The sequence below is a fragment of the Oncorhynchus mykiss genome, unplaced genomic scaffold (genome assembly GCF_013265735.2).
Source record: "Oncorhynchus mykiss isolate Arlee unplaced genomic scaffold, USDA_OmykA_1.1 un_scaffold_182, whole genome shotgun sequence".
Taxonomy (NCBI): domain Eukaryota; kingdom Metazoa; phylum Chordata; class Actinopteri; order Salmoniformes; family Salmonidae; genus Oncorhynchus; species Oncorhynchus mykiss.
The window spans coordinates 780001-803072 of NW_023493672.1; the positions used below are offsets into that span (position 1 = coordinate 780001).

At 43.8% G+C, this 23072-nt stretch overlaps 1 protein-coding gene across 1 annotated transcript in view; it reads right to left on the reverse strand.

Annotated features, from left to right (window-relative positions):
- The window catches only part of LOC110517917 (multiple PDZ domain protein), a 124521-nt gene that overhangs the window by 85209 nt on the left and 16240 nt on the right, over nucleotides 1–23072 (reverse strand). Inside the window, exons 2-7 of the mRNA XM_036972588.1 lie at nucleotides 21678–21765; nucleotides 19051–19214; nucleotides 10524–10796; nucleotides 6336–6404; nucleotides 2023–2145; nucleotides 1492–1722 (exon numbers count right to left, since the gene is read on the reverse strand). Of these exons, the coding sequence (XP_036828483.1) occupies nucleotides 1492–1722; nucleotides 2023–2145; nucleotides 6336–6404; nucleotides 10524–10796; nucleotides 19051–19214; nucleotides 21678–21735 (918 nt within the window). The 5' untranslated portion in view covers nucleotides 21736–21765. The remainder of the gene's footprint in view (nucleotides 1–1491; nucleotides 1723–2022; nucleotides 2146–6335; nucleotides 6405–10523; nucleotides 10797–19050; nucleotides 19215–21677; nucleotides 21766–23072) is intronic.

Consider the following 23072-nt stretch of genomic DNA (forward strand, 5'->3'; position numbering starts at 1 on the left):
ACAATACACAACACAGGGAGAAATGTGTTACTATGGAGATACGGAACACAATACACAACACAGGGAGAAATGTGTTACTATGGAGATATGGAACACAATACACAACACAGGGAGAAATGAGTTACTATGGAGATACGGAACACAATACACAACACAGGGAGAAATGTGTTACTATGGAGATACGGAACACAATACACAACACAGGGAGAAATGTGTTACTATGGAGATATGGAACACAATACACAACACAGGGAGAAATGAGTTACTATGGAGATACGGAACACAATACACAACACAGGGAGAAATGTGTTACTATGGAGATACGGAACACAATACACAACACAGGGAGAAATGTGTTACTATGGAGATATGGAACACAATACACAACACAGGAAATGTGTTACTATGGAGATATGGAACACAATACACAACACAGGGTATTGTCCACAGGGGACACCTTCCCCAAAAAATAATTTACATGATAATTTGGTTGTTTTATTGTTAATCAGAAATTGCATTGTTTCAATAATGTGTTAAATATTGTAATATCAATTGTGCAATAATGACTTTCGAGTGTTCTAGGCGCTTATTGGTTCATGCCAGCCAGGCTATGGCGTGTCCTTAGTTTGGATCCCTGGGCCTTCTCATCTCTTATTGGGTCGTGCCAGCCAGGCTACGGCGTGTATAGGATGCCAGCAGAGCAGCTCTGCAAAGGGTGAAGTACCCTCAACTGAATAACACAGGTAGATAAATACACATGATTAAACCACTGACAGTACGCCTTCTGATCTCTCATAATCTCTCTCACTTTCTGTCTCTCTTAAAGACTTCCTGATGGGCAGACCACAGGCTGTGAGGATTGGCAACAACACCTCCTCCACGTTGACTCTTAACACAGGGGCCCCCCAGGGGTGTGTCCTCAGTCCTCTGCTGTTCTCCCTGTTCACGTACGACCGTGTGGCTTTGCATGACACCAACTCCATCATCAAGTTTGCTAACGACACCACGGTTGTAACCAACAACGACAATTCAGCCTATTTGGAGGAGGTAAGTGAGTTGGCATTGTGGTGCCATGACAACAACCTCTACCTCAACGTCAAAGCAAAACAAAGGAGTTGATTGTTGACTTCAGGAAGCAGAGGAGGGAACAGGCCCCGGTCCAAATCAACGGGACTGCAGTAGAGAGAGTCACGAGTTTTAAGTTCCTCTGTGTCCACATCACCGAGGACTTGTCCTGGACCAACAACATCACCCACCTCTCCCCTCCACACATACCTGTTTGCCCATCCTGGACCAACAACATCACCCATCTCTCCCCTCCACACATACCTGTTTGCCCATCCTGGACCAACAACATCACCCACCTCTCCCCTCCACACATACCTGTTTGCCCATCCTGGACCAACAACATCACCCACCTCTCCCCTCCACACATACCTGTTTGCCCATCCTGGACCAACAATATCACCCACCTCTCCCCTCCACACATACCTGTTTGCCCATCCTGGCCACCCTCTGTTGTTGCTGGGCGAGGAGAGGGAGTGGGGGCGAGGAGAGGGAGAGGTCGTTGGTTCCAGTGGAGACCGCGACGTCCCTAGCAATGAGCAGTTTGACCCTTGACCCTGCGTTGCGGAGAACGTGAGCCACTTCCTCGTTGCCCATGCCTGCCAGGTCTGTGTCCCCGATACGCAGGATGTGGTCCCCGCTGCGCAGACGCTTGTCCTGGGAGGGGAGGGATGTTACATCACTTTTTAATCACTTTTACAGATTTTTGTGTTCTACTTTGACATGGTGACCTCGCAAATCACATTTTTTTAAAAGCTAACTCAGTAATTTAAAGACAATTCACAAGTGGATGGTTGTCGTACACAGCGGGGGTTGAAGGTGACACTGGCAAAGTCAAAACGTGTTTGAACCTACGGTGTGTTTCATGTCTATATTATCCAGCAGTGTGACTTTGTCACATTTCACTTAGGCTGATCAAACTAAGTTGATATTGTATTGATTGATTGACTGACATACCAGTCCAGCAGGGCCACTTGGTAGGATGGTTTTGACCAGGACTCCAGAGGATCGACCCCCTACAATGCCGAAGCCCAGCCCCTTCCCATCGTTCTCCAGCTCTATCAACTCTATGTGACGCTTCTGAGAGGGAGAGAGATGGAGGGAGAGGGAGAGAGAGAAAGAAAGAGAGAGAAAGAAAGAAAGAGAGCCAGACAGACAGACAGACAGACATGGTCAACTACACACACAGACAGGTTTTCCTAATTTACTGTAAGACACGGGAACTCACCTCGTTGTAAAGTATGTTAGACAAGGGGAACTCACCTCGTTGTAAAGTATGTTAGACAAGGGGAACTCACCTCGTTGTATAGTATATTAGACAAGGGGAACTCACCTCGTTGTAAAGTATGTAAGACATGGGAACTCACCTCGTTGTAAAGTATGTTAGAATTGGGAACTCACCTCGTTGTAAAGTAGATAAGACATGGGAACTCACCTCGTTGTAAAGTATGTAAGACATGGGAACTCACCTCGTTGTAAAGTAGATAAGACATGGGAACTCACCTCGTTGTAAAGTATGTTAGACAAGGGGAACTCACCTCGTTGTATAGTATATTAGACAAGGGGAACTCACCTCGTTGTATAGTATGTTAGACAAGGGGAACTCACCTCGTTGTAAAGTATATTAGACAAGGGGAACTCACCTCGTTGTATAGTATATTAGACAAGGGGAACTCACCTCGTTGTATAGTATATTAGACAAGGGGAACTCACCTCGTTGTAAAGTATGTAAGACATGGGAACTCACCTCGTTGTAAAGTATGTTAGAATTGGGAACTCACCTCGTTGTAAAGTAGATAAGACATGGGAACTCACCTCGTTGTAAAGTATGTAAGACATGGGAACTCACCTCGTTGTATAGTATATTAGACAAGGGGAACTCACCTCGTTGTAAAGTATGTTAGACATGGGAACTCACCTCGTTGTATAGTATGTTAGACAAGGGGAACTCACCTCGTTGTATAGTATATTAGACAAGGGGAACTCACCTCGTTGTATAGTATGTTAGACAAGGGGAACTCACCTCGTTGTATAGTATGTTAGACAAGGGGAACTCACCTCGTTGTATAGTATGTTAGACATGGGAACTCACCTCGTTGTATAGTATGTTAGACAAGGGGAACTCACCTCGTTGTATAGTATGTTAGACAAGGGGAACTCACCTCGTTGTATAGTATGTTAGACAAGGGGAACTCACCTCGTTGTATAGTATGTTAGACATGGGAACTCACCTCGTTGTATAGTATGTTAGACAAGGGGAACTCACCTCGTTGTATAGTATGTTAGACATGGGAACTCACCTCGTTGTATAGTATGTTAGACATGGGAACTCACCTCGTTGTATAGTATGTTAGACAAGGGGAACTCACCTCGTTGTATAGTATGTTAGACAAGGGGAACTCACCTCGTTGTATAGTATATTAGACAAGGGGAACTCACCTCGTTGTAAAGTATGTTAGACAAGGGGAACTCACCTCGTTGTAAAGTATGTTAGACAAGGGGAACTCACCTCGTTGTATAGTATATTAGACAAGGGGAACTCACCTCGTTGTATAGTATATTAGACAAGGGGAACTCACCTCGTTGTAAAGTATATTAGACAAGGGGAACTCACCTCGTTGTAAAGTATGTTAGACATGGGAACTCACCTCGTTGTATAGTATGTTAGACAAGGGGAACTCACCTCGTTGTATAGTATGTTAGACATGGGAACTCGCCTCGTTGTAAAGTATATTAGACAAGGGGAACTCACCTCGTTGTAAAGTATGTTAGACATGGGAACTCACCTCGTTGTATAGTATGTTAGACAAGGGGAACTCACCTCGTTGTATAGTATGTTAGACATGGGAACTCGCCTCGTTGTAAAGTATATTAGACAAGGGGAACTCACCTCGTTGTATAGTATATTAGACAAGGGGAACTCACCTCGTTGTAAAGTATATTAGACATGGGAACTCACCTCGTTGTATAGTATGTTAGACATGGGAACTCGCCTCGTTGTAAAGTATGTTAGACATGGGAACGCACCTCGTTGTATAGTATATTAGACAAGGGGAACTCACCTCGTTGTATAGTATATTAGACAAGGGGAACTCACCTCGTTGTATAGTATGTTAGACAAGGGGAACTCACCTCGTTGTATAGTATGTTAGACATGGGAACTCACCTCGTTGTATAGTATGTTAGACATGGGAACTCGCCTCGTTGTAAAGTATGTTAGACAAGGGGAACTCACCTCGTTGTATAGTATATTAGACAAGGGGAACTCACCTCGTTGTAAAGTATGTTAGACAAGGGGAACTCACCTCGTTGTATAGTATGTTAGACAAGGGGAACTCACCTCGTTGTATAGTATGTTAGACAAGGGGAACTCACCTCGTTGTATAGTATATTAGACAAGGGGAACTCACCTCGTTGTATAGTATGTTAGACAAGGGGAACTCACCTCGTTGTATAGTATGTTAGACATGGGAACTCACCTCGTTGTATAGTATGTTAGACATGGGAACTCACCTCGTTGTAAAGTATGTTAGACATGGGAACTCACCTCGTTGTATAGTATGTTAGACAAGGGGAACTCACCTCGTTGTATAGTATGTTAGACATGGGAACTCACCTCGTTGTATAGTATATTAGACAAGGGGAACTCACCTCGTTGTAAAGTATGTTAGACAAGGGGAACTCACCTCGTTGTAAAGTATGTTAGACAAGGGGAACTCACCTCGTTGTATAGTATATTAGACAAGGGGAACTCACCTCGTTGTAAAGTATGTTAGACATGGGAACTCACCTCGTTGTAAAGTATATTAGACAAGGGGAACTCACCTCGTTGTATAGTATATTAGACATGGGAACTCACCTCGTTGTATAGTATATTAGACAAGGGGAACTCACCTTGTTGTAAAGTATGTTAGACATGGGAACTCACCTCGTTGTAAAGTATGTTAGACAAGGGGAACTCACCTCGTTGTATAGTATATTAGACATGGGAACTCACCTCGTTGTATAGTATGTTAGACATGGGAACTCACCTCGTTGTAAAGTATGTTAGACAAGGGGAACTCACCTCGTTGTATAGTATATTAGACAAGGGGAACTCACCTCGTTGTAAAGTATGTTAGACATGGGAACTCACCTCGTTGTAAAGTATGTTAGACAAGGGGAACTCACCTCGTTGTATAGTATATTAGACATGGGAACTCACCTCGTTGTATAGTATGTTAGACATGGGAACTCACCTCGTTGTATAGTATGTTAGACAAGGGGAACTCACCTCGTTGTATAGTATATTAGACAAGGGGAACTCACCTCATTGTAAAGTATGTTAGACAAGGGGAACTCACCTCGTTGTAAAGTATGTTAGACAAGGGGAACTCACCTCGTTGTAAAGTATGTTAGACAAGGGGAACTCACCTCATTGTAAAGTATGTTAGACAAGGGGAACTCACCTCGTTGTATAGTATGTTAGACAAGGGGAACTCACCTCGTTGTATAGTATGTTAGACAAGGGGAACTCACCTCATTGTAAAGTATGTTAGACAAGGGGAACTCACCTCGTTGTAAAGTATGTTAGACAAGGGGAACTCACCTCGTTGTATAGTATGTTAGACAAGGGGAACTCACCTCGTTGTATAGTATGTAAGTCAAGGGAACTCACCTCGTTGTAAAGTATGTTAGACATGGGAACGCACCTCGTTGTAAAGTATGTTAGACATGGGAACGCACCTCGTTGTAAAGTATGTTAGACATGGGAACGCACCTCGTTGTATAGTATATTAGACAAGGGGAACTCACCTCGTTGTATAGTATGTTAGACATGGGAACTCACCTCGTTGTATAGTATGTTAGACATGGGAACTCACCTCGTTGTAAAGTATGTTAGACATGGGAACGCACCTCGTTGTAAAGTATGTTAGACATGGGAACTCACCTCGTTGTAAAGTATGTTAGACATGGGAACTCACCTCGTTGTAAAGTATGTTAGACATGGGAACGCACCTCGTTGTAAAGTATGTTAGACATGGGAACTCACCTCGTTGTAAAGTATGTTAGACATGGGAACTCACCTCGTTGTAAAGTATGTTAGACATGGGAACTCACCTCGTTGTAAAGTATGTAAGACACGGGAACTCACCTCGTTGTAAAGTATGTTAAACATGGGAACTCACCTCGTTGTAAAGTATGTTAGACATGGGAACTCACCTCGTTGTAAAGTATGTTAGACATGGGAACGCACCTCGTTGTAAAGTATGTTAGACATGGGAACTCACCTCGTTGGCGATATACGACAGGTTTCTTCCCATCGATAAGGTCCTGGAGATTCGTGGAGGCGTACATAACTGGGAAAAGAAGGACACTAATGTCAGCTAATTAGACCTGCTGAAACAACAGGAGAGGAGAACAGTAATGTCAACTGATCTCGGATCAATTATCCCTTTCAGATCCTGATGAATCAGACGACATGAACGGGGGGGGGGGGGGGGGGGGCTGATCCTAGATCAGCACTCGTACTGACACTCTTCATGAAAACGCACCCTGGTGTCACAGTGGCGGGATTGGACAAAAAATGTGAGGTGAAAAGGTACCTCTTTGCCCGTATCCACAAAGCATCTCAGAGTATAATCGCTGATCTACGATCTGTCCTTAAAATCAAATCAAACTGTATTTGTCACATGCACCAAATACAACAAGTGTAGAACCTTACCGTGAAATGCTTTACTTACAAGCCCTTAACCAACAGTGTAGAACCTTACCGTGAAATGCTTTACTTAGGCTATATACAGGGGGCACCAGTACCGAGTCAGTGTGGAGGTTATATACAGGGGGTACCAGTACCGAGTCAGTGTGGAGGTTATATACAGGGGGCCCCAGTACAGAGTCAGTGTGGAGGTTATATACAGGGGGCACCAGTACAGAGTCAGTGTGGAGGTTATATACAGGGGGTATCAGTACCGAGTCAGTGTGGAGGTTATATACAGGGGGCCCCAGTACAGAGTCAGTGTGGAGGTTATATACAGGGGGCACCAGTACAGAGTCAGTGTGGAGGCTATATACAGGGGATACTGGTACCGAGTCAGTGTGGAGGTTATATACAGGGGGCACCAGTACAGAGTCAGTGTGGAGGTTATATACAGGGGGTACCAGTACTGAGTCAGTGTGGAGGTTATATACAGGGGGTACCAGTACCGAGTCAGTGTGGAGGTTATATACAGGGGATACTGGTACCGAATCAGTGTGGAGGTTATATACAGGGGGTACCAGTACCGAGTCAGTGTGGAGGTTATATACAGGGGGTACCGGTACATAGTCAGTGTGGAGGCTATATACAGGGGGCACCAGTACCGAGTCAGTGTGGAGGTTAAATACAGGGGGCACCAGTACCGAGTCAGTGTGGAGGCTATATACAGGGGGCACCAGTACCGAGTCAGTGTGGAGGTTATATACAGGGGGCACCAGTACCGAGTCAGTGTGGAGGTTATATACAGGGGGCCCCAGTACAGAGTCAGTGTGGAGGTTATATACAGGGGGTACCGGTACATAGTCAGTGTGGAGGTTATACACAGGGGGTACCGGTACATAGTCAGTGTGGAGGCTATATAGAGGGGGTACCAGTACCGAGTCAGTGTGGAGGTTATATACAGGGGGTACCAGTACCGAGTCAGTGTGGAGGTTATATACAGGGGGTACCGGTACATAGTCAGTGTGGAGGCTATATACAGGGGGCCCCAGTACCGAGTCAGTGTGGAGGTTATATACAGGGGGTACCGGTACATAGTCAGTGTGGAGGTTATATACAGGGGGTACCGGTACATAGTCAGTGTGGAGGCTATATACAGGGGGTACCAGTACAGAGTCAGTGTGGAGGTTATATACAGGGGGTACCAGTACCGAGTCAGTGTGGAGGTTATATACAGGGGGTATCGGTACATAGTCAGTGTGGAGGCTATATACAGGGGGTATCAGTACAGAGTCAGTGTGGAGGTTATATACAGGGGGTACCAGTACCGAGTCAGTGTGGAGGCTATATACAGGGGGCCCCAGTACCGAGTCAGTGTGGAGGTTATATACAGGGGCTACCAGTACCGAGTCAGTGTGGAGGCTATATACAGGGGGCCCCAGTACCGAGTCAGTGTGGAGGTTATATACAGGGGGCCCCAGTACAGAGTCAGTGTGGAGGTTATATACAGGGGGCACCAGTACAGAGTCAGTGTGGAGGCTTTATACAGGGGGCCCCAGTACCGAGTCAGTGTGGAGGCTATATACAGGGGGCCCCAGTACCGAGTCAGTGTGGAGGCTATATACAGGGGGCCCCAGTACCGAGTCAGTGTGGAGACTATATACAGGGGGCCCCAGTACCGAGTCAGTGTGGAGGCTATATACAGGGGGTATCAGTACAGAGTCAGTGTGGAGGTTATATACAGGGGGCACCAGTACCGAGTCAGTGTGGAGGTTATATACAGGGGGCACCGGTACCGAGTCAGTGTGGAGGCTATATACAGGGGGTATCAGTACAGAGTCAGTGTGGAGGTTATATACAGGGGGTATCAGTACAGAGTCAGTGTGGAGGTTATATACAGGGGGTATCAGTACAGAGTCAGTGTGGAGGTTATATACAGGGGGTACCTGTACCGAGTCAGTGTGGAGGTTATATACAGGGGGTATCAGTACAGAGTCAGTGTGGAGGTTATATACAGGGGGTATCAGTACAGAGTCAGTGTGGAGGTTATATACAGGGGGTATCAGTACAGAGTCAGTGTGGAGGTTATATACAGGGGGTACCAGTACCGGGTCAGTGTGGAGGTTATATACAGGGGGTGCCTGTACCGAGTCAGTGTGGAGGTTATATACAGGGGGTATCAGTACAGAGTCAGTGTGGAGGTTATATACAGGGGGTATCAGTACAGAGTCAGTGTGGAGGTTATATACAGGGGGTACCAGTACCGAGTCAGTGTGGAGGTTATATACAGGGGGTACCTGTACCGAGTCAGTGTGGAGGTTATATACAGGGGTCACCAGTGCCCAGTCAGTGTGGAGGTTATATACAGGGGGTATCAGTACCGAGTCAGTGTGGAGGTTATATACAGGGGGCCCCAGTACAGAGTCAGTGTGGAGGTTATATACAGGGGGTACCAGTACCGAGTCAGTGTGGAGGTTATATACAGGGGGTACCGGTACATAGTCAGTGTGGAGGTTATATACAGGGGGTACCGGTACATAGTCAGTGTGGAGGCTATATACAGGGGGTACCAGTACAGAGTCAGTGTGGAGGTTATATACAGGGGGTACCAGTACCGAGTCAGTGTGGAGGTTATATACAGGGGGTATCGGTACATAGTCAGTGTGGAGGCTATATACAGGGGGTATCAGTACAGAGTCAGTGTGGAGGTTATATACAGGGGGTACCAGTACAGAGTCAGTGTGGAGGCTATATACAGGGGGCCCCAGTACCGAGTCAGTGTGGAGGTTATATACAGGGGGTACCAGTACAGAGTCAGTGTGGAGGTTATATACAGGGGGCCCCAGTACAGAGTCAGTGTGGAGGTTATATACAGGGGGCACCAGTACCGAGTCAGTGTGGAGGTTATATACAGGGGGCACCAGTACCGAGTCAGTGTGGAGACTATATACAGGGGGTACCAGTACCGAGTCAGTGTGGAGACTATATACAGGGGGTACCAGTACCGAGTCAGTGTGGAGGTTATATACAGGGGGTACCAGTACCGAGTCAGTGTGGAGACTATATACAGGGGGTACCAGTACCGAGTCAGTGTGGAGGTTATATACAGGGGGCACCAGTACAGAGTCAGTGTGGAGGTTATATACAGGGGGTACCAGTACCGAGTCAGTGTGGAGGTTATATACAGGGGCTACCAGTACTGAGTCAGTGTGGAGGCTATATACAGGGGGCCCCAGTACCGAGTCAGTGTGGAGGTTATATACAGGGGGCCCCAGTACAGAGTCAGTGTGGAGGTTATATACAGGGGGCACCAGTACAGAGTCAGTGTGGAGGCTTTATACAGGGGGCCCCAGTACCGAGTCAGTGTGGAGGCTATATACAGGGGGCCCCAGTACCGAGTCAGTGTGGAGGCTATATACAGGGGGCCCCAGTACCGAGTCAGTGTGGAGACTATATACAGGGGGCCCCAGTACAGAGTCAGTGTGGAGGTTATATACAGGGGGTATCAGTACAGAGTCAGTGTGGAGGTTATATACAGGGGGCACCAGTACAGAGTCAGTGTGGAGGTTATATACAGGGGGTACCTGTACCGAGTCAGTGTGGAGGTTATATACAGGGGGTATCAGTACCGAGTCAGTGTGGAGGTTATATACAGGGGGCACCAGTACCGAGTCAGTGTGCGAGAGTACAGGTATCTTATTCATTATGAACTAAAAAGCAACAAACTGATCCTAGATCAGCACTAGACCAGAATAGGATACGATATAACCCACACCCTTACCTGAGTCATACACTGTATCTTATTGGTCACGGCGTTGCTTTCTGTGTTTGTGTTGAGAGCACTGAGACTGCCTCCGTAGTTCTGCCGAGGTAGGGAGTGTTTAGCAGGGGGGCTACCTCCTCCTCCTCCTCCTCCACCACCTCCACTACTGCTGCTGCTGTTGTTCTGGGCCCAGGTATAGGAGTCGCTATGGGAGATGGTCCTCAGGCCCAGAGACATGGCCGTGGAGAGACCCGTGTTGAGGGAAACAGACTTCGGTACTGACTTCTTCTCCTGGGAGAGAGAGGAGAAGGAGGAGGAGGGGGGGGGGGGCAATTTAAATATCTCTGTTTTGCTGACAGGTGTGTCAATGTCGACCACAGAATATCCATCCATCCAACTGTGATCGTGATGTTGTGTAAACTGAAGTCCAATCCATGTCTTTGGTCCATCCTTTCTAAACAGCTAATCTAATCCAGTTCCGTGTTTTACAGAGACGAGAGCAGAGGAGATATAGAGGTAGTAGTCAGTCTGTCCTAACAGGTAGGAGTTATATAGGTAGTAGTCAGTCTGTCTAACAGGTAGGAGTTATAGAGGTAGTAGTCAGTCTGTCTAACAGGTAGGAGTTATATAGGTAGTAGTCAGTCTGTCTAACAGGTAGGAGTTATAGAGGTAGTAGTCAGTCTGTCTAACAGGTAGGAGTTATATAGGTAGTAGTCAGTCTGTCTAACAGGTAGGAGTTATAGAGGTAGTAGTCAGTCTGTCTAACAGGTAGGAGTTATATAGGTAGTAGTCAGTCTGTCTAACAGGTAGGAGTTATAGAGGTAGTATACTGTAGTCAGTCTGTCTAACAGGTAGGAGTTATATAGGTAGTAGTCAGTCTGTCTAACAGGTAGGAGTTATAGAGGTAGTAGTCAGTCTGTCTAACAGGTAGGAGTTATAGAGGTAGTAGTCAGTCTGTCTAACAGGTAGGAGTTATATAGGTAGTAGTCAGTCTGTCTAACAGGTAGGAGTTATAGAGGTAGTATACTGTAGTCAGTCTGTCTAACAGGTAGGAGTTATATAGGTAGTAGTCAGTCTGTCTAACAGGTAGGAGTTATATAGTTAGTATACTGTAGTCAGTCTGTCTAACAGGTAGGAGTTATATAGGTAGTAGTCAGTCTGTCTAACAGGTAGGAGTTATAGAGGTAGTAGTCAGTCTGTCTAACAGGTAGGAGTTATAGAGGTAGTATACTGTAGTCAGTCTGTCTAACAGGTAGGAGTTATATAGGTAGTAGTCAGTCTGTCTATCAGGTAGGAGTTATAGAGGTAGTAGTCAGTCTGTCTAACAGGTAGGAGTTATAGAGGTAGTATACTGTAGTCAGTCTGTCTAACAGGTAGGAGTTATATAGGTAGTAGTCAGTCTGTCTAACAGGTAGGAGTTATATAGGTAGTAGTCAGTCTGTCTAACAGGTAGAAGTTATATAGGTAGTATACTGTAGTCAGTCTGTCTAACAGGTAGGAGTTATAGAGGTAGTAGTCAGTCTGTCTAACAGGTAGGAGTTATAGAGGTAGTAGTCAGTCTGTCTAACAGGTAGTAGTTATAGAGGTAGTATACTGTAGTCAGTCTGTCTATCAGGTAGGAGTTATAGAGGTAGTAGTCAGTCTGTCTAACAGGTAGGAGTTATAGAGGTAGTATACTGTAGTCAGTCTGTCTAACAGGTAGGAGTTATATAGGTAGTAGTCAGTCTGTCCTAACAGGTAGGAGTTATATAGGTAGTAGTCAGTCTGTCTAACAGGTAGGAGTTATATAGGTAGTAGTCAGTCTGTCTAACAGGTAGGAGTTATATAGGTAGTAGTCAGTCTGTCTAACAGGTAGGAGTTATATAGGTAGTAGTCAGTCTGTCTAACAGGTAGGAGTTATAGAGGTAGTAGTCAGTCTGTCTAACAGGTAGGAGTTATAGAGGTAGTAGTCAGTCTGTCTAACAGGTAGGAGTTATATAGGTAGTAGTCAGTCTGTCTAACAGGTAGAAGTTATATAGGTAGTAGTCAGTCTGTCTAACAGGTAGGAGTTATAGAGGTAGTAGTCAGTCTGTCTAACAGGTAGGAGTTATAGAGGTAGTAGTCAGTCTGTCTAACAGGTAGGAGTTATAGAGGTAGTATACTGTAGTCAGTCTGTCTAACAGGTAGGAGTTATATAGGTAGTAGTCAGTCTGTCCTAACAGGTAGGAGTTATATAGGTAGTAGTCAGTCTGTCTAACAGGTAGGAGTTATAGAGGTAGTAGTCAGTCTGTCTAACAGGTAGGAGTTATAGAGGTAGTAGTCAGTCTGTCTAACAGGTAGGAGTTATATAGGTAGTAGTCAGTCTGTCTAACAGGTAGGAGATATAGAGGTAGTAGTCAGTCTGTCTAACAGGTAGGAGTTATAGAGGTAGTAGTCAGTCTGTCTAACAGGTAGGAGTTATATAGGTAGTAGTCAGTCTGTCTAACAGGTAGGAGTTATATAGGTAGTAGTCAGTCTGTCTAACAGGTAGGAGTTATAGAGGTAGTAGTCAGTCTGTCTAACAGGTAGGAGTTATATAGGTAGTAGTCAGTCTGTCTAACAGGTAGGAGTTATAGAGGTAGTAGTCAGTCTGTCTAACAGGTAGGAGTTATATAGGTAGTAGTCAGTCTGTCTAACAGGTAGGAGTTATAGAGGTAGTATACTGTAGTCAGTCTGTCTAACAGGTAGGAGTTATATAGGTAGTAGTCAGTCTGTCTAACAGGTAGGAGTTATATAGTTAGTATACTGTAGTCAGTCTGTCTAACAGGTAGGAGTTATATAGGTAGTAGTCAGTCTGTCTAACAGGTAGGAGTTATAGAGGTAGTAGTCAGTCTGTCTAACAGGTAGGAGTTATAGAGGTAGTATACTGTAGTCAGTCTGTCTAACAGGTAGGAGTTATATAGGTAGTAGTCAGTCTGTCTATCAGGTAGGAGTTATAGAGGTAGTAGTCAGTCTGTCTAACAGGTAGGAGTTATAGAGGTAGTATACTGTAGTCAGTCTGTCTAACAGGTAGGAGTTATATAGGTAGTAGTCAGTCTGTCTAACAGGTAGGAGTTATATAGGTAGTAGTCAGTCTGTCTAACAGGTAGGAGTTATATAGGTAGTAGTCAGTCTGTCTAACAGGTAGGAGTTATAGAGGTAGTAGTCAGTCTGTCTAACAGGTAGGAGTTATAGAGGTAGTAGTCAGTCTGTCTAACAGGTAGGAGTTATATAGGTAGTAGTCAGTCTGTCTAACAGGTAGAAGTTATATAGGTAGTAGTCAGTCTGTCTAACAGGTAGGAGTTATAGAGGTAGTAGTCAGTCTGTCTAACAGGTAGGAGTTATAGAGGTAGTAGTCAGTCTGTCTAACAGGTAGGAGTTATAGAGGTAGTATACTGTAGTCAGTCTGTCTAACAGGTAGGAGTTATATAGGTAGTAGTCAGTCTGTCCTAACAGGTAGGAGTTATATAGGTAGTAGTCAGTCTGTCTAACAGGTAGGAGTTATATAGGTAGTAGTCAGTCTGTCTAACAGGTAGGAGTTATATAGGTAGTAGTCAGTCTGTCTAACAGGTAGGAGTTATAGAGGTAGTAGTCAGTCTGTCTAACAGGTAGGAGTTATATAGGTAGTAGTCAGTCTGTCTAACAGGTAGGAGTTATATAGGTAGTATACTGTAGTCAGTCTGTCTAACAGGTAGGAGTTATATAGGTAGTAGTCAGTCTGTCTAACAGGTAGGAGTTATATAAGTAGTATACTGTAGTCAGTCTGTCTAACAGGTAGGAGTTATAGAGGTAGTAGTCAGTCTGTCTAACAGGTAGGAGTTATAGAGGTAGTAGTCAGTCTGTCTAACAGGTAGAAGTTATATAGGTAGTATACTGTAGTCAGTCTGTCTAACAGGTAGGAGTTATAGAGGTAGTAGTCAGTCCGTCTAACAGGTAGGAGTTATATAGGTAGTAGTCAGTCTGTCTAACAGGTAGGAGTTATATAAGTAGTATACTGTAGTCAGTCTGTCTAACAGGTAGTAGTTATATAGGTAGTATACTGTAGTCAGTCTGTCTAACAGGTAGTAGTTATATAAGTAGTATACTGTAGTCAGTCTGTCTAACAGGTAGGAGTTATAGAGGTAGTAGTCAGTCTGTCTATCAGGTAGGAGTTATATAGGTAGTATACTGTAGTCAGTCTGTCTAACAGGTAGGAGTTATATAGGTAGTATACTGTAGTCAGTCTGTCTAACAGGTAGGAGATATATAGGTAGTAGTCAGTCTGTCTAACAGGTAGGAGATATAGAGGTAGTAGTCAGTCTGTCTAACAGGTAGGAGTTATATAGGTAGTATACTGTAGTCAGTCTGTCTAACAGGTAGGAGTTATAGAGGTAGTAGTCAGTCTGTCTATCAGGTAGGAGTTATAGAGGTAGTAGTCAGTCTGTCCTAACAGGTAGGAGTTATATAGGTAGTAGTCAGTCTGTCTAACAGGTAGGAGTTATAGAGGTAGTAGTCAGTCTGTCCTAACAGGTAGGAGTTATAGAGGTAGTAGTCAGTCTGTCTAACAGGTAGGAGTTATATAGGTAGTAGTCAGTCTGTCTAACAGGTAGGAGTTATAGAGGTAGTAGTCAGTCTGTCTAACAGGTAGGAGATATAGAGGTAGTAGTCAGTCTGTCTAACAGGTAGGAGTTATATAGGTAGTATACTGTAGTCAGTCTGTCTAACAGGTAGGAGTTATAGAGGTAGTAGTCAGTCTGTCTATCAGGTAGGAGTTATAGAGGTAGTAGTCAGTCTGTCCTAACAGGTAGGAGTTATATAGGTAGTAGTCAGTCTGTCTAACAGGTAGGAGTTATAGAGGTAGTAGTCAGTCTGTCCTAACAGGTAGGAGTTATAGAGGTAGTAGTCAGTCTGTCTAACAGGTAGGAGTTATATAGGTAGTAGTCAGTCTGTCTAACAGGTAGGAGATATAGAGGTAGTAGTCAGTCTGTCTAACAGGTAGGAGTTATAGAGGTAGTAGTCAGTCTGTCTATCAGGTAGGAGTTATATAGGTAGTAGTAGTATACTGTAGTCAGTCTAATGTGTAACAGGTCTATGGGGTCTATGTAGCTTAGATTCAGCCTACTAAAACATTAACCCTGAGGACACACAGACACATTATACTGTCTACTGCTATATATACTTCCTATAGGCTGCTATTATAAGAGTAAGCCTATAGGAAGAGGAGGAAACAGACACATTATACTGTCTACTGCTACAGACTTCCTATAGGCTGCTATTATAACAGTAAGCCTATAGGAAGAGGAGGAAACAGACACATTATACTGTTTAACTGCTACAGACTTCCTATAGGCTGCTATTATAACAGTAAGCCTATAGGAAGAGGGGGAAACAGACACATTATACTGTCTACTGCTACAGACTTCCTATAGGCTGCTATTATAACAGTAAGCCTATAGGAAGAGGAGGAAACAGACACATTATACTGTCTACTGCTACAGACTTCCTATAGGCTGCTATTATAACAGTAAGCCTATAGGAAGAGGAGGAAACAGACACATTATACTGTTTAACTGCTACAGACTTCCTATAGGCTGCTATTATAAGAGTAAGCCTATAGGAAGAGGAGGAAACAGACACATTATACTGTATACTGCTACAGACTTCCTATAGGCTGCTATTATAACAGTAAGCCTATAGGAAGAGGAGGTAACAGACACATTATACTGTCTACTGCTACAGACTTCCTATAGGCTGCTATTATAACAGTAAGCCTATAGGAAGAGGAGGAAACAGACACATTATACTGTCTACTGCTACAGACTTCCTATAGGCTGCTATTATAAGAGTAAGCCTATAGGAAGAGGAGGAAACAGACACATTATACTGTCTACTGCTACAGACTTCCTATAGGCTGCTATTATAACAGTAAGCCTATAGGAAGAGGAGGAAACAGACACATTATACTGTTTAACTGCTACAGACTTCCTATAGGCTGCTATTATAACAGTAAGCCTATAGGAAGAGGAGGAAACAGACACATTATACTGTCTACTGCTACAGACTTCCTATAGGCTGCTATTATAACAGTAAGCCTATAGGAAGAGGAGGAAACAGACACATTATACTGTCTACTGCTACAGACTTCCTATAGGCTGCTATTATAACAGTAAGCCTATAGGAAGAGGAGGAAACAGACACATTATACTGTCTACTGCTACAGACTTCCTATAGGCTGCTATTATAACAGTAAGCCTATAGGAAGAGGAGGAAACAGACACATTATACTGTCTACTGCTACAGACTTCCTATAGGCTGCTATTATAACAGTAAGCCTATAGGAAGAGGAGGTAACAGACACATTATACTGTCTACTGCTACAGACTTCCTATAGGCTGCTATTATAACAGTAAGCCTATAGGAAGAGGAGGTAACAGACACATTATACTGTCTACTGCTACAGACTTCCTATAGGCTGCTATTATAACAGTAAGCCTATAGGAAGAGGAGGTAACAGACACATTATACTGTCTACTGCTACAGACTTCCTATAGGCTGCTATTATAACAGTAAGCCTATAGGAAGAGGAGGTAACAGACACATTATACTGTCTACTGCTACAGACTTCCTATAGGCTGCTATTATAACAGTAAGCCTATAGGAAGAGGAGGTAACAGACACATTATACTGTCTACTGCTACAGACTTCCTATAGGCTGCTATTATAACAGTAAGCCTATAGGAAGAGGAGGTAACAGACACATTATACTGTCTACTGCTACAGACTTCCTATAGGCTGCTATTATAACAGTAAGCCTATAGGAAGAGGAGGTAACAGACACATTATACTGTCTACTGCTACAGACTTCCTATAGGCTGCTATTATAACAGTAAGCCTATAGGAAGAGGAGGTAACAGACACATTATACTGTTTAACTGCTACAGACTTCCTATAGGCTGCTATTATAACAGTAAGCCTATAGGAAGAGGAGGTAACAGACACATTATACTGTCTACTGCTACAGACTTCCTATAGGCTGCTATTATAACAGTAAGCCTATAGGAAGAGGAGGAAACAGACACATGCTGAGTTTGACAACATGACCTTAAGTCTACTGTAGACAGACATCCATGTAGACAAATTCTGTTTGTCCATGACCCCTAGTACCACTGTTGTTATTCTCTCTCTCTCTCTCTCTCTGTCTCTCTCCCTGTCTCTCTCTCTCTCTCTCTCTCTCTCTCTCTCTCTCTGTCTCTCTCTCTCTCAGAGCTTTATTGGTTAGGTCAGGTAAGCAGATTACTCAGCCAGTTTGGTTCCTGCAGTCAGTATTTTAGGAAACACTGGGGTTTGTCTCACTTTCTACCGGTTCAGTACAGACAGTACGTACAGACAGAGTAATCTCCTGCCTTCCTAAAGTCCTCCAAAGCCAAGTTAACAAACAGATCACTGACCATTTCGAGAATCCCACCGTACCTTCTCCACTGTGCAATCTGGTTTCCGAGCTGGTCAGGGGTGCACCTCAGCCACGCTCAAGGACATAAATGATATCATAACCGCCATCGATAAAAGACAGTACTGTGCAGCCGTCTTCATCGACCTGGCCAAGGCTTTCGACTCTGCCAATCACCGTATTCTTATCGGCAGTCTCAACAGCCTTGGTTTCTCAAACGACCGCCTCGCCTGGTTCACTAACTACTTCTCAGACAGAGTTCAGTGTGTCAAATCGAAGGGCCTGTTGACCGTCTGGCAGTGTCTATGGGGGTACCACAGGGTTCAATTCTCGGGCCGAATCTTTTCTCTGTAATATATCAACGATGTTGCTCTTGCTGCGGGTGATTCTCTGATCCACCTCTACGCAGACGACACCATTCTGTATACATCTGGCCCTTCTTTGGACACTGTGTTAACTAACCTCCAGACGAGCTTCAATGCCACACAACCCTTTTCTACTGTGTTATTGACTGTATGTTTGTTTTACTCCATGTGTAACTCTCTGCTGTTATTTGTGTCACACTGCTTTGCTTTATCTTATATCTTATCGTGGTCAGGACGCGGTTGTAAATAAGAACTTGTTCTCAACTGGCCTACCTGGTTAAATAAAGGTGTTCTCAACTGGCCTACCTGGTTAAATAAAGGTGTTCTCAACTGGCCTACCTGGTTAAATAAAGGTGTTCTCAACTAGCCTACCTGGTTAAATAAAGGTGAAATAATAAAATCTAATAAATATATAAACAGAGACACTCAAGCAGGAGGAGGGACACCAGACAGAGATACAGGCTGTGATTAAGTTCATGACGCTATGTCTAGCATAAACATGTCTGTCTGCCTGTCTGTCTGCCTGCCTGCCTGCCTGCCTGCCTGCCTGCCTGCCTGCCAGTCAGTCAGTCAGTCAGTCAGTCTGTCTGCCCTTCTGTTTGTCTGTGTGATACCTCTGGCAGCTGTAGCTGTTGGTTATTATCTGGTAGAACAGAAACAGTGTGTGTGTGTGTGTGTGTGTGTGTGTGTGTGTGTGTGTGTGTGTGTGTGTGTGTGTGTGTGTGTGTGTGTGTGTGTGTGTGTGTGTGTGTGATACCTCTGGCAGCTGTAGATGTGTCTGTTTCATGGTTAGTATCTGAAGGAACAGAGGGCTCTGTAGAACGGTCTTCAGTAGTGATAGTTTCTCCTCTGTAGGAGCCTCTCCTCTGTCCTTCAGCTTGGCCTGGAGTCTCTCCACAGCCTCCAAGGCCCGCTGTGTATCTGGAGAGAATACAATACAATACAATATAATACAATATAATATAATACAATACAATATAATATAATATAATATAATACACACTACAATATAATACAATACAATATAATACACACTACAATACAATACAATATAATATAATATAATATAATATAATATAATATAATACAATATAATATAATACAATATAATACAATAAACACTACAATACAATACAATACAATACAATACAATACAATATAATATAATACAATACAATATAATATAATACAATATAATACACACTACAATATAATACAATACAATATAATACACACTACAATACAATACAATATAATATAATATAATATAATATAATACAATATAATATAATACAATATAATACAATAAACACTACAATACAATACAATACAATACAATATAATATAATATAATATAATACAATATAATATAATATAATACAATATAATACAATAAACAATACAATACAATACAATATAATACAATATAATATAATATAATATAATATAATACAATATAATATAATACACAATACAATACAATACACACTACAATACAATACACACTACAATACACACTACAATAAAATACACACTACAATAAAATACAACTCAATACAATACAATACACTGTGTAGTGTAGTCACTGTGTAGTGTAGTCACTGTGTAGTGTAGTCACTGCGTAGTGTAGTTACTGTGTAGTGTAGTAACTTAGTAGTGTAGTCACTGTGTAGTGTAGTCACTGTGTAGTGTAGTCACTGTGTAGTGTAGTCACTGTGTAGTGTAGTCACGGTGTAGTGTAGTCACTGTGTAGTGTAGTCACTGTGTAGTGTAGTCACTGTGTAGTGTAGTCACTGTGTAGTGTAGTCAAGGTGTAGTGTAGTCACTGTGTAGTGTAGTCACTGTGTAGTCACTGTGTAGTGTAGTCACTGTGTAATGTAGTCACTGTGTAGTGTAGTCACTGTGTAGTCACTGTGTAGTGTAGTCACTGTGTAATGTAGTCACTGTGTAGTGTAGTCACTGTGTAGTGTAGTCACTTTGTAGTGTAGTCACTGTTTATTGTAGTCACTGCGTAGTGTAGTTACTGTGTAGTGTAGTAACTTAGTAGTGTAGTCACTGTGTAGTGTAGTCACTGTGTAGTGTAGTCACTGTGTAGTGTAGTCACTGTGTAGTGTAGTCAAGGTGTAGTGTAGTCACTGTGTAGTGTAGTCACTGTGTAGTGTAGTCACTGTGTAGTGTAGTCACTGTGTAGTGTAGTCAAGGTGTAGTGTAGTCACTGTGTAGTGTAGTCACTGTGTAGTGTAGTCAAGGTGTAGTGTAGTCACTGTGTAGTGTAGTCACTTTGTAGTGTAGTCACTGTGTAGTCACTGTGTAGTGTAGTCACTGTGTAGTGTAGTCACTGTGTAGTGTAGTCACTGTGTAGTCACTGTGTAGTGTAGTCACTGTGTAGTGTAGTCACTGTGTAGTCACTGTGTAGTGTAGTCACTGTGTAGTGTAGTCACTTTGTAGTGTAGTCACTGTGTAGTGTAGTCACTGTGTAGTGTAGGCACTGTGTAGTGTAGTCACTTTGTAGTGTAGTCACTGTGTAGTCACTGTGTAGTGTAGTCACTGTGTAGTGTAGTCACTGTGTAGTGTAGTCAAGGTGTAGTGTAGTCACTGTGTAGTGTAGTCACTGTGTAGTCACTGTGTAGTGTAGTCACTGTGTAATGTAGTCACTGTGTAGTGTAGTCACTGTGTAGTGTAGTCAAGGTGTAGTGTAGTCACTGTGTAGTGTAGTCACTGTGTAGTCACTGTGTAGTGTAGTCACTTTGTAGTGTAGTCACTGTGTAGTGTAGTCAAGGTGTAGTGTAGTCACTGTGTAGTGTAGTCACTGTGTAGTGTAGTCACTTTGTAGTGTAGTCACTGTGTAGTGTAGTCAAGGTGTAGTGTAGTCACTGTGTAGTGTAGTCACTGTGTAGTCACTGTGTAGTGTAGTCACTGTGTAATGTAGTCACTGTGTAGTCACTGTGTAGTGTAGTCACTTGTAGTGTAGTCAGTGTGTAGTCACTGTGTAGTGTAGTCACTGTGTAGTGTAGTCACTGTGTAGTCACTGTGTAGTGTAGTCACTGTGTAGTGTAGTCACTTTGTAGTGTAGTCACTGTGTAGTGTAGTCAAGGTGTAGTGTAGTCACTGTGTAGTGTAGTCACTGTGTAGTCACTGTGTAGTGTAGTCACTGTGTAATGTAGTCACTGTGTAGTCACTGTGTAGTGTAGTCACTTGTAGTGTAGTCAGTGTGTAGTCACTGTGTAGTGTAGTCACTGTGCCGTGTAGTCACTGTGTAGTCACTGTGTAGTGTAGTCACTGTGTAGTCACTGTGTAGTGTAGTCACTGTGTAGTGTAGTCACTGTGTAGTGTACTCACTGTGTAGTGTAGTCAAGGTGCTTAGAAGGGCTGAATGACACTTACCCATGGCGTCCATCTTTGCTTGGATGTAGGTCTTCACTAGATGGTTGAGAGTGTTCATGTGTGCCTGTCACCGGTCAACATCGGATACCTGCAACATGACTTGACATATTTATCATGTTCTGTTATAATCTCCACACGGCACAGCCAGAAGAGGTCTGGCCCACCCCTCAGAGCCTGGTTCCTGTCTACCCAGTAGAGGACTGGCCCACCCCTCATAGCCTGGTTCCTCTCTACCCAGTAGAGGACTGGCCCACCCCTCAGAGCCTGGTTCCTCTCTACCCAGAAGAGGACTGGCCCACCCCTCAGAGCCTGGTTCCTCTCTACCCAGTAGAGGACTGGCCCACCCCTCAGAGCCTGGTTCCTCTCTACCCCGGCACAGCCAGAAGAGGACTGGCCCACCCCTCATAGCCTGGTTCCTCTCTACCTGACACAGCCAGAAGAGGACTGGCCCACCCCTCAGAGCCTGGTTCCTCTCTACCCGACACAGCCAGAAGAGGACTGGCCCACCCCTCAGAGCCTGGTTCCTCTCTACCCGACACAGCCAGAAGAGGACTGGTCCACCCCTCAGAGCCTGGTTCCTCTCTAGGTTTCTTCCTAGGTTTTGGCCTTTCTAGGGAGTTTTTCCTAGCCACCGTGCTTCTACACCTGCATTGCTTGCTGTTTGGGGGTTTTAGGCTGGGTTTCTGTACAGCACTTTGAGATATTAGCTGATGTACGAAGGGCTATATAAATAAATTTGATTGAATGATTGATCAAAGGAGCATGCGCACAAAAAAAAGAAGTTTAATCCTGCATGTGACAGTTTTCCCACAAAAGTTGGTATCATTTTGAACAGTAAAGAGCGAGTATCTCCACACGCACAGGTCAGACCATGTAGACACACAACTTCTGGTGGTTGATCAATTGATCAACCACAGGACATGCCTCATTTCATTATATACTGTAGGTCTGAATCCGGATCATATTGCAGGACATGTAGGTCTGAATCGGGATCATATCGCAGAACATGTAGGTCTGAATCCGGATCATATCGCAGAACATGTAGGTCTGAATCTGGATCATATCGCAGGACATGTAGGTCTGAATCCGGATCATATCGCAGAACATGTAGGTCTGAATCCGGATCAAATCGCAGGACATGTAGGTCTGAATCCGGATCATATCGCAGGACATGTAGGTCTGAATCCGGATCATATCGCAGAACATGTAGGTCTGAATCCGGATCATATTGCAGGACATGTAGGTCTGAATCCGGATCATATTGCAGGACATGTAGGTCTGAATCCGGATCATATCGCAGGACATGTAGGTCTGAATCCAGATCATATCGCAGAACATGTAGGTCTGAATCCGGATCATATCGCAGAACATGCCTCTCATTTTATTATATACTGT